Raw genomic sequence first — 11730 nt, forward strand, 5'->3', positions numbered from 1 at the left:
AAGGGCAGGGCCTACCTGCAGCTGCAGGAGGGCGTACTGCCAGGAGGCAATGCCAGGAGCACTCAGCATGAAGCGTAGCGCATTGGTAATGAGGAAGCCGGCCTTCGGGGAACAGGAGAAGCGCAGCCTCAGCCCCCCACCCAGATAGGGACCCTGGCTCTAAGGCTCCCCTTCCTCCGCCCACGCATACCCCCATCCAGCCCCAGCACCGGCCATCTCACTCTGGGCACCCCCTCCCCGTCTTCTCACGCGCTCACCTGAATCTGGCCCCGAGGCTCCCCCATTTCCTGGCCCTCTCCCCTGCCCCGCGAGGCCCGCCTCACGCACCAGGACCACGGGCACCGCGTACTGCAGCATCACCGACTGCACCGTGAACCTCTCGTTGTCCAGGGCGGTGACTGGGCGGGACAGGGCCATGTCCAGGCACCATCTGCAGAGAGGGGTGACCCTGTAGCTGGGTGAGCCTTCGAAGGGCGGGGGAGAGGCCTGGGCACCACTGAGTCAGACCATCTCTCCTGTTCCCTGGGAGAGGGGTCTGGGGCAGCCTCTTGAGTGGTCCCCTCAGAGCTCCAGAGGGGAGAGGAACAATGGCCCAGGCTAGGAATTCTCATGAGACACTCAAGTTAAAAAATCTACAGGGGTGCCTACCCCAAGGGGAGCTCTGGATAAACCAGGCTCTCTCCTTGTCAGCCCACTCCCTGCTCCCGGAGGCACCAGGGGAGAGAACTCGGGCGCCAGAAGGAAGGCGGGACGGCAAGCCGACCTGATGTTGTCGATTACAGGGGTCTCAAGGACGCGGAAGAGCCGGTGCTGCTGGGGGTTCTGTGGCCCCTTCTTCACTTCTCCCCGGGGGGAGGGGGGTGGAGAGAAAGGGGGAAACAGGTCTCCGGGCTCCAAGACGATGTGCTCATCATCCTGCCAGAGTCAGGGGAGGAGGGGTCAAGGGCATTGGTTCAATCAGAAGCCACTCTTCCTGGACAATTCAGCTAAGTGCAGATACCTCACTGGGTTAGGGGCCGTTGGTTGACAAAGAGTCAGCCGTGGGGCGGGGGAGGGTGGTGGTTGTGAAACTGGATTCCTAGCAGCTTAAGGGTCTGAGAAACTAAAGAACAGGACAAGGAGAAACATTCCAGCTCTTCTCCATTCTTCCAGAGCCCTTGCCAAGAAGCCTGTGAGCCGGCCAGGAAGGTTCAGGATCGAGCCCTGGGACCCTCCCACCATCGCCTGTAGATGCTCCCACAGCATTTCCAGGGAAGGAGAAAAGCCTCGAGCTACCTTGATCCCCCTCAGAGAGGCGAACGATTCCTGGCCGGGCCTCAGAGCTATGATGTCTCCTTCTACCAACAGGCTAACTGGCAGGTTGACCAGATGTCCATCTCTGTAGGCCCAGTGCAGGGACCAGGACGGTGCAAAGGGCATGTGGAGGTCCGGGTACACGGCATCTGGCCACCTGATCTCCTTGCCATCCCTCAGGGCATCTGAGGAGAAGGGGAGCAAAGAAACCACCTCACCCATGGCTCCGCACATCCGCCACCCAGCACACACAGTGGGGCTCTGCCTGCTCGCCTTCCTTTCCCAGAAGGCTTACAGCAGCCCGCACCAGCCACGCCAACACTACCCCTCTCTCCAGGGCACCTCCCCTGTGAAGTCTCTCCCATTACTCCAGCCCAGGCACTTCTACCCCTCGGAACACCGGCTTATTCTTTATACCCTTAACTCCATTCAAACACGTCTCACAAGCAATGCTGAGGGCTTTGAGGGATGCAAAGGTCAAAGGTGAAGACGACACAGTCCCTGCCCTTGAGGAGCCGAAACTGAAAAGAGAGATGTCTGTGGGCAGATAACACGAATCACGGCAAACCCACGCTCAGGGCATTAGGAAAGATCCCCGAGCTGCAGGAGCACAGGAGAGCTGATGCCATCAGAGGCGGCCTCAGGGGAAAGGGAGCGGAGTTTAAGATGGGCAGATCTGTCAGCTGGAGCCGATGAGGGAGGAGCACGCCAGGGAGGGGGACACCAGGATGAGGCACAGAAGCAGGTTGGTCCACGGTGGGTCTGGCACTGGGGAGGGGTTTTCAGGTGAAGATGACAGTAGAGAAAAGTCCAGAGAGGGAGGCTGGAGCCTGGCCCAGAGGTTCTGGGCAGCTCTGATAAGCAAGAAGGAGCCACTGATGGTTCCTGAGCAAGAGACCGAGCTCTCAGAGAGCAGGGCCCATGTTCCTCCGTCACTGCTGTCCTTCCCACACCTGGCACATGGCTGCAACCAACCGATCATTTCAGAATGAAGCAACCCCCTCTCACTTAGCATTTAAACATCTGCTGCCTGGTTGCGTTCGAGAAATGTCTCTGACACTAGGTGTTTCTCTTATAAGACCACAGGCCCTTGGAAAGCAGGAATTACTGTCTCTAGCTGGGGCTTAGCAAACGCTACCTGAACGAAAGAACGAGCAGAAACCGGACTGAGCAACTCCCTTCTTTAGGAACAGGGCTGCTCCATTTTGGGCTCCCGGTTCTGGGCCCCCAACCCTGCCTCCTGCAGCTCTTAGACTTCCCTGGCCCATCTTACTACATGCCCTGGCCCAGTACCGCCAGACAAGGCAGACTTGGAAGAGAAAACCTCAACTGTCCTCCTGCCAAAAGAGGGGCCTCCCCGTTAAGTCTCCCATCATTAGCAAGCCTGCGAGCCGACGGGGCCACCATCGGCCTCCCCGCGTGCCGTGTTCAGGCCACACACCTAGCTGTCCGTGCCTCTCGCTGTCCTGCTCAAAAGAGGGCAGGGCAGCCTCCCAATTCTCCTGATGCCAAGAGCCCCCAGAATGCTGACCACAGGCAACACCGCTGTGCTGGGCTCCCTGGGCGGCCTCAGGAGAAGAGGGCGGGGCCCACACTTCACAGGGCATCCGTTCCCACCCAGCATGCCTGAGCCTCGGCCTCACCTTGGATTTGATCAATGATCCCTCGGAGCCTACGCTCTACCTCCCGCCGCTTCAGCCGATCTTGCCGCCCGATGAGGACAAGGTTGAGAAGCAGCAAGAGGAATAGTGCCGAGGCATTCACCAGCTCCACCCCATGGCTGGCGGGAAGAGGGGGGTACTAGCAGGGAGAGGGGCTTCCCCACCCAGCCAACCCCAGTCCCTTTTGCAAAGAGGGTCTCCTTTCGGGGCAGCGGGAGGGTGGGTTGCTGACAGCAGCCTACCGGGGGACGGAGGATTCCTAACGACCCAGACTGTGACTGTGTGCAGGGCATGGTGCTGGCGGGGCTGGGCGTGGGTGTCCAGGTGGGAGGCAGGAGGGGTGGCTCAGTGCTCCCTGGGGGCGAGGCGGGGGTGCGGTTACCTGCCAGCCGGCTGGCCCCCGTGGCAGCCCAGCAGCAGCAGCACGGCCAGCAGCATGAGCGAGGCTCCGGGCCAGTGGAAGCAGGAGCAGCGGTTCCCGTGGTGCAGGAAACTGCTTCTCCACAGCTCCTGAGGAGGGGCGGCGGGGAGTGAGGGGCCCGGGGACCGAGCTGCTAGATCCGCCGCCTTCCTCCCACCCCCGCCTGCCCTGGCCTGAGGCTGCCTTGGTCTTCTGGCTTTGGTCTCAGCTGCGCAGCAGGTAATCAGGACAGCACTCGGCGACGCAGCCCTGGCCACCTTCTGATTTTTAGCGCGGCTCCGGTCGGGTCACACCGCCCGGCATGAGGTGGGCTCCCGGGCCCGAGCCTGGGCCCCCCACGCCCCTCTGCCATCCCAGCCGGGCTCTGGCTTCCCCGTGAAGAGGCTTCACCTGCCACGTGAGACATTTCTTCCGCCCTTTCACATGTCCCTCCAGCACTGCCTCCAGCTGCTCCTTCAGGATGCTGAGGGCCTTCCGGGTAGACAGGCCCAGGGCCAAGGGTGGCTCGCCCTGGAGGGAAGCAGGCAGCAGTCAGCATCCCTGCGAGGCCCAGGGCACTGCCCAGGGAGGCCTCCATCGCAGGCCAGAGGCAGGGATCTTTCTTTGTCTTCCCTCCCCCCCATCCTCCCTCTGCTTCCTCCACCCGCCACCGCCCCCCCCCGCAGCTCTCAGGGTGTTTGCTCACATCTCCACCACCTTAAAAGCCCCCCACTCCTCAAGGCCAAGTTAAAAACAGAAACAGACTTACTCTACTCAGTGACTCCTAACCCACCTGCCAAGGCCATCGGCATCTCCCAGCCCCACGCACTGCTCTTGCCCCTCTCACCTCCCCACCGACCTCTGCTGCCATCTGGGCATTTCAGGAGCCGAAAAATGGTGTTGTTTTTGTTTTTGTTTTTTTAAAGTGGGAAGGAGGAACTAATAAGGAGTTAAAAACATTAAGAAAAAAACCACCAAATACTGTTTCCACCATTTCACAGAAGGGACCATATTGTGACACTCTGGCATCAGAAAGGACTCGACAAGGGATAGTTGCCCTCAGGAAAGGACCTGCGATGCTGTCCTCTCCTGTCACCGAGGGTAGCAGAACAGAGAATGGATGGGGTGGTCCTGGGCGGCACTGGGGACCATCCACGCTGTCCTGTGGGAGCCTGGCCCGGCATCTGCTTACGGACAGCCCCACTCCCAGGCTTCGCCCCGTCTTCTCCTTCTCCGACTGACTCCTCTCCATCCACGCCACAGCCCATCCCGAGGACATCTTAACAAATTCATGTATGTTTCCAGGACAACCTCGGCCACCGTTGTGGAGTCCCCCACCACACCACCAAGCTACGGCTCCTGAAGTTTAACTCCAGGCACGGCCCCGATGCTGACCTGTTTACTCCGCAGCCACACTGCTGTTTCACAGGCGCCTCGGAGTGGATTCGTCCAAAACCCTGGAGCGTGGCCCTCCCAGCTGGACAGCTCCGCTCCTGCAGTGACCACCACTCCCCTCCCACTCCTCAGGGTCGCCCTCTTCCAAGCCAACTGCAACATCCAGCCAGAGCAGCGCACCGCCTCAACTGACCCCGTTTAGCATTCAAGTCGAGCCCAGACTCCAGAGCAGGACCTGTGATCTACCAGCTTCTCTAGCCTCTCCTGCGTTTCCTCCAGTCCCCACGCAAGCCGTGCTCTCCGAGCTCGGGTGCAAGTACCTCTATGAGTTTCCCTCCCCGGGAACATGCTCCCGGCCCCAAACACCTCTCTCATCCCCTTCAAGCCTCATCTCCAATGTCAGCCGCTCTGGGAAATTTTCCCAAGGCCAAGGGCTGCACGTACGGGGCGAGTGCACCCGGGGCACTGGCTCCCAGTCTGCATTGTGGAGAACTATCATTATAGGTGGACTTGTCTCGCTTTCCCACCAGATTGCCAGTTCCTTGAACACAGGTACTGAACTCTTCCATCTCCACAACCCTCCAAGCAGCTGCTGAGACTGGCTGGCACACAGCAGTGGGCTCATGGCCACCCCCTGGACGAATGGAAGAACAAGTGCGCACACACAGCTCCAGTGACCCCAGGGACAGGTTAATCAGGGCTTGGCAGCCGGGGGTTCGCAGCCAAAATACCTAGAGCTTCTAAAAACGTGGATGTCCAGGTCTTACCCAAACCTACTGAATGAAAGCTTCTGAAGGGGAGTTCAATGCACACACTGAATCTGATACAGAGATTCCCCAGGTCGGGGATCCTGGGAAATAAAAAGCACCCCCCAGGAAAGGAGTGCTGGTGGATAACTGGATCTTTCCCAAGAGCTCCGATGTGAGCTCCCACCAGGAAAGGTTCCTGAGCAAGAGGAGAAAAGCCCTAGACTTGGGGCACCAAGAAAGGGGCTGGAGTTACCTACCGAGTCCTGAACACGGTTGGCTAACACTGGTGACGCCCTGGCCAGTTCAGCCCATGGCTGAACTGGCCAACATTCCAGACTTCCTCCTCTGCGCCTGTCTCCATACAGGACACACATCCCCATGACTGGAAGGGGCTGCTGCCCTGGGGTGGCGTCCCGTGACCACAGACCCATCCTGGTAGGACGCACCTGAGCAGAGCTCCCACACGGGCCCACTGACAGCTTTCTCAGCCTGTGGGATGAGGATGGGCTCCAGACTGATCCTGGCCCCAGGACTTCCCAGATCCCTTGCCTAAATCTCCCCTAATCCCTGCTCTCCATGCTGGCTTTGGGGGATTATGAAGATAAGAGCTGGTTCTTCCCAGAGGGGATAACTGGTTATTTCAGCTCAGGAAGATAGGGCCCTCTGGGCAGGGGCCCCACACCCCAGCATGGGTAAACACCCCAGAGCCTCCACCTCCCTCTGGCAGAGATCCTGAGGCCCTCCTGAGAAGCCGTGATCCACAACAGATGAGTGTCAGGTAAGTCAGGTCTGCACGTCTGCCTCCCTGACTCCTGACATGGAAGGGGAGGCAGGGAGGCAGAAAGAAGGGAACCAGAGGCCTTCTCGTGTCTAAGGGGCTGGTCCAGGGGGTGATGCCCGTTCCCCCCAATCCAGGAAAGAAGAGGATCTGGCGGGCACAGCCGCGGTGCACGCAGCCTCCCGTGCTGCCAGTCCCTGCTGCCCCCATTCCCCCAGGCTCTACTTTGTGAGCTCTCTCTCCTTCCCAAGAAGGACTTGTCGGGGCCAGGCCTCCAGAAATGCTGCAGTGAGAAAATGTCCTGGAGGCAGGGAAAGGCTGGCCTGCAGAGGTGGAGAGACGGCGCGTGCCAAAGAGACAGGAGCCGGGGATTGGGCAGGAGAAAGCGGGGAGAGGGGAGCGGGGGCGGTGGGGGGGGAGCAGATAAATCCCAGAAGAGCCGCAGGTCACGTGGGAAGCCACTGGGTCTGGGATGAGGACCCTGCTCAGAAGGCAGGCAAAGGCTCAGCCAGGGAACCAGGGTGACCCCCCCGCCCCCGGCAAACCGAGCCTATAGACTTTGGACATCAGCAGCTCCCCTCCTCTTGCCCCGTGGCTGTCCTGACATCCGCCGCCTCAGAAGGGGATCCACTTTTTCTCTCTGCACCCCAGTTCCTAGCACCTGCACACTGCTGCTGTCCAAGTGTGGGAGGCATGGGCCCAAGGGGGGCAGATGCTCCTGGGGCAGGGCCAGCAGAGGCCCGCCCGCTGACTGTGCGCATCTACCCACGCATGTTGTGTCTGGCCAGGAACACCAGCTCCAGACCGGCGATTAAAGATGGCACAGCAGAAGAAAAGTAGCCACTCTGTAATCACACGCCTCCCGAGGAAAGGGCCTGCCCATACAGGTAGGGCCCGGGGGCAAGGACACAGCCTTCTGGGCCAGCCCACTCTGCAGGGCCCCAGCCACACTCCTCCAACGGCCTCGGCCCCTCAGTGACACGGAAGAGCAACACGTCACCCTGTCTCTGGCAGATTTCCTGTTACCAGTAAAAATCACTGCTTCTCTCATTGTGCTTCCCCGCCCGCCCCCTGCGATGTGAGAGCCAAAGCCTAGGAACCTGGTGGAACTTCAGCATTTTCAAAGGAAATTTTAAAAGGCCCCTGGGCAAGCAGGCTCTGCCGGCCTTTCTCAAAACGCAAATTAGGCTGGGCACCAAGGGGGAGACTGTGCCAGGATGCACAGGGTTGGTTTGAGAGATAAGGACCTGCCTCGCACACGTGCCATCTGAAGGTCTGCTTTTCTTCCCTACGGGGCCAAGAAGCGAGAGAAAAACTGCCTCAGCCCTCAGTACCCAGCGGCAGTAAGAGATTGTTCCTGCCTCTTAGATGTTCAAAATCTCCCACCCCACCCCAAGGCCGGACACCTCCCAGGATGATCCTGGGGCAAGGAGTGATGGCTAAACCAGGACTCCACACCAGAGGGGAAGCCTGAGCCTGCCTCTCCCCTTACACCAGGTAAAAGTGACCCCCATCCCCCTGTTTTAAATGCTTTTTAAATGCTCAGGCTCAGCAGGACCCAACAAAGTAACTTGAGGCTCCAGGAAACCCAGGCGCAGGACATGCGGCCACAGATGCCCATCGTGAGCTGGGCTTCTCCTCCCTTTTCCATCATCAAAGAGGGACCCTGGGGGTGGGGGTAGAGGGGTGCCTGGGCGGCTCAGTCAGTTAAGCGTTCAATCTGGATGTCAGCTCGGGTGATGACCTCGGGGTGGTGAGATCAAGCCCCGCGATGGGCTCCGCGCTCAGCGTCCAGTCTTCTGGTCCCTCTCCCTCTGCTTCTCACCACCCCCGCCCCCTGCTCTCTCTTTCTCTGTCTCTCTCTCAAATTAATTAAAAAAATTTTTTTTAAGGGGACACTGGGAGGGCATGGGGATTTAGATAAACAAAAAGGTGGGGCAAGAACTAGATCTGTCCAGTGAGAATTGCTAGAACTCCATACTCCTCGGCACCAGTTCTATGGGGCCTGACGCTGAGTGCCTGGGACGGTCTCCCAAGCCTTTCCAGAGCCAACGCCCCTCAAGTCTCTTGCACGCCCTTGGTCAGGTTTCCCAGGTGGCCCAGAGCCAAGAGCCCCCACCCCCGAGTCCCAGACCTTTCAGGACTTGTCACAGGCTCTGTCCCCATGGCCGCCGGTTTCCTTCCTACTTCACCTATTTTGGGAGCAGAATCCAGGTCCCATAGGCTCAGGTAGATAAGTTACAAATTCTGACTGTGACCCTCAGCCTTAACAACAGCAGAGAGCTAATTAGAGCTGGCTGGCCCCGGGGTGCCTGGGTGGCCCAGTAAGTTAAGCATCTCCCTTCAGCTCAGTTCACGATCCCAGGGTCCTGGCATCAAGCCTGGGATCAAGCACTGGGCTCTCTGCTCAGTGGGGAGTCTGCCTCTCCCTCTGCCTCCCAGCTCTCCTGCACTCATTTGCTCACTCTTTCTCACAAGCAAATAAATAAAATATTAAAAATAAATAAATAAATAAAAAGAACTGGCTGGCCCCTCAACCAGGTCCCCACCATCCCAGCTTTCTGAGCCAGTGCAGACGGGGTAGGGACCCAAAACTGGAATCCAACATAATGCCTAAGTCACTGAAGCTGGGTCTCTTGCAGTAGCCACGGTAAATCTATTCTGAGCTTGGCCAGACACAAATCTGTCTTCAGCCAGGCAAATCAAAGCCTCAAGCCTCTTCCTCTTCTGGGCTCATGCTGACCTTGGCACTCCCGCCCATCTTCTTCCTCTTGCAGCCGCCCAAACTGCAGAGGAAATCAGCGGGGCCCTGGCTGCTCCCATCTCAAAGACCCATGTGGTCCAGCCAGAAATAGCCCCCCCACCGACTGGCCCCGAGGAGGGCTGACATCCGGACCCAGGGCTTCCCATCACCTGTGCACAGAGACCCAGGTCCCAGCATAACTCGTCAGGATGCCCCACTGGGACACGCGGCTCCAGTCCTGCTCTGGGTGACTTGGGAACCCGACTGGCATCTCCCTAGACACCCGGGCACCCTGGCTCCCATTCTCAGCCTCCTTCTTCCGTCCTAGCAACCTCGTAATCTGAGCTGCCTCCGGTTCGGCACCCATCCTCAAGACTTGTGGCAACTGCTGAGCCCAAAGCCTTGCACACAAAGCAGAGAACAAGGCGTTTGCAACAAAAATATAAAACCAAGTCAGCATACTCACTTTGGTGCATTTGCCCTGGTGGGGCATCCATAGCTCTGTCTGCTTAAAGAGCATGGGGTAGAGTCTGAGCCACAAGGAGTCAACTATAGAACTTCCAACACCACCCTCCAGGAGAGAGGACAAGAGGCAGGAACAGAGAGGAGAGCGAGCGGGGAGAGGAAAAAAGGGGGAGGGGGCCGGGGAGCGTGGGAGCCAGGAGCCAGCGCCGAGCCCGCAGAGGATCCGTGCAGACGGGAGCTTCAGGCTGCTGATTAATTCAGCCTATTTCCAGTCACGCTGCAGATTTAGGGAGGGAGGAGGAGGCAGTGCAGCAACAGCCCGTGGGAGGGAGGGAGAGGCGGGCAGGAGGGAGGGCGGAGCCGGGTTGAGGGGAGAAAGTTTGCAGTTGCGCCGCCAGATGCCCAGGAGCTTGGCCCATTCATCAGAGGCCACGGAGGGGTGAGCGGAGGGGCGCCTGCAGCCCACCGGGTGCGCACCAGTGGTGCGGGTGGGGGGGGGGGAGCCCAAGGGCAACCGTGGTATCCAGGACTGCCTGGGCTCTCCCCCTAGACCACCCCTCCTCGGCCCCAAGTCCGGGCAAGGTAGAGAGCGCCCCGACATCCCTCTGAGGCTCCCAGGATGGAAGCAGGCCAGCAGCAGCTCTTCCCACACTTGTAGCTGCGGGAAGGGGGGGGACTTGCCCGTTATTAATAGCAGCACATCCAGCGTGGAGGGGGAAGGACTGGCAACTGAGAAGCCTGTAGCTGGGACTTCTAGGAGGCAGAGCAGGGGCCGGAAGCCAGCGGAAGAATCCAGTGGAAGACTCCAGCAGAAGGGCTTCTGAGGATTCCAATACCTAAGACCTAACACCTTCCCACCAGGTTGCTAGGTGGGGTGGGGAACCCCCAACAGCAGAGCCCAGCCAGCAGCTGAGACACGCATGGTCACACTTAGACACACCTGCCAAAAAGCTTCTGGGACAGGAGACCCCCTGGACCTGGGGCCTCCACTCCCGCCCAGTGACCTGGGGCTCCAGGAACAGCCAAGAGAGCCTGTGTGTCACCCTGGAAGCCCAAATTTGACACACAGGTGGCCCTGGGAGTAGACTGGAAACTTCTCAGCCTATGTCCAGGCCACCCTTAGGAAGGGGCTGCAAAACCCTATGGGACAGAAAGAAGCCGAAAAGGTCCAGTCATGAGAGAGCGCAGGTTGGAGCCTGAGCACGGTTCTCTAGGGCTCTGTCTCCCAGGCAACACCGACAACACCATCTCCACCATCTCCACCATCACCAGCAGCAGGGAAGGGGAGAGAGCCTCTCCCCTTCCTCTAGCACAGCTCCCTGGCCCCCCAGCCCACCTCTGCCAAATCCTGATCTGAACAGAAGGAAAGGAGTCCAGAGGGTAAGGGCAGGCAGTATTCCTGAGGTGCGAGCCCCAGGGAGGAGGGGTCAGCCACGCAGTGGGCTGCAGCCTTAGCAAACTGCCAAGGAGAGTGGCGTCCCCGTGGCCCCTGCTCCAGGACATACCTCCCCTTAGCTTTCTACAAAGGCCCTGCTCTGTGGGCATCACCACTGAGCAAACTCTCCCTCCTGCGTGACAGGCCCTGGAAAGAAGAGCTCACAGGGTCTAAGCTGGGGGTTCTGCAGGACTCCCATCCTGCCCCGTTCCCACACTGCCCACCTCAGCACGCGCAAAGGGGGGGCACTGCACCCAAGAAACAGAAGTCCGGACGCTCACTGCTACAGCACATCCACCACAGGGGACCGGGGACTGAGGAGAGGAGGCCCTGACAGCGAGACGGGAGGACTGGGAGGTCACTAAGGGGGGGGCAGAAAAGCAACCAGCGACAGCCACGCTGATCCTGGGCTACAGCCAGGGCCCGAGAGGCCCCTTTCAATCAACTTCCGCCATCCAGCTCTCTTCATTCCCACGCCTGCAAGAAGCCTTGACTGTTGGAGGCCACGGGGGTAATCTGGGGAAGCCCATGTGTACAGCTCACAAGCCACTTCCAGTAAAAACCCTGTCTGGATCTATCTCTCTTTTTTATTTAAAAAAAAAAAAAAACTATGTATTTATTTATTTATTTTTAAAGATTTTATTTGACAGACAGAGATCACAAGGAGGGGGAGAGGCAGGCAGAGAGAGAGGAAGGGAAGCAGGCTCCCTGCTGAGCAGAGAGCCTGATGTGGGGCTCAATCCCAGGACCCTGGGATCATGACCTGAGCCGAATGCAGAGGCTTTAACCCACTGAGCCACCCAGGCGCCCT

General features: G+C 59.1%; 1 protein-coding gene across 2 annotated transcripts in view; it reads right to left on the reverse strand.

Annotated features, from left to right (window-relative positions):
- Positions 1 to 9748, reverse strand: part of TMEM94 (transmembrane protein 94) — a 19996-nt gene extending 10248 nt beyond the window's left edge. For both annotated transcript variants that reach the window (XM_059379368.1, XM_059379367.1), the window contains exons 1-8: positions 9486 to 9748; positions 3766 to 3885; positions 3337 to 3464; positions 2937 to 3073; positions 1276 to 1478; positions 764 to 915; positions 328 to 430; positions 16 to 102 (exon numbers count right to left, since the gene is read on the reverse strand). In XM_059379368.1, the coding sequence (XP_059235351.1) occupies positions 16 to 102; positions 328 to 430; positions 764 to 915; positions 1276 to 1478; positions 2937 to 3073; positions 3337 to 3464; positions 3766 to 3885; positions 9486 to 9539 (984 nt within the window). In that variant the 5' untranslated portion in view covers positions 9540 to 9748. The remainder of the gene's footprint in view (positions 1 to 15; positions 103 to 327; positions 431 to 763; positions 916 to 1275; positions 1479 to 2936; positions 3074 to 3336; positions 3465 to 3765; positions 3886 to 9485) is intronic.
- Between the last annotated feature and the right edge of the window lie 1982 nt (positions 9749 to 11730).

This window comes from Mustela nigripes, chromosome 16, assembly GCF_022355385.1.
Source record: "Mustela nigripes isolate SB6536 chromosome 16, MUSNIG.SB6536, whole genome shotgun sequence".
Classification (NCBI taxonomy): domain Eukaryota; kingdom Metazoa; phylum Chordata; class Mammalia; order Carnivora; family Mustelidae; genus Mustela; species Mustela nigripes.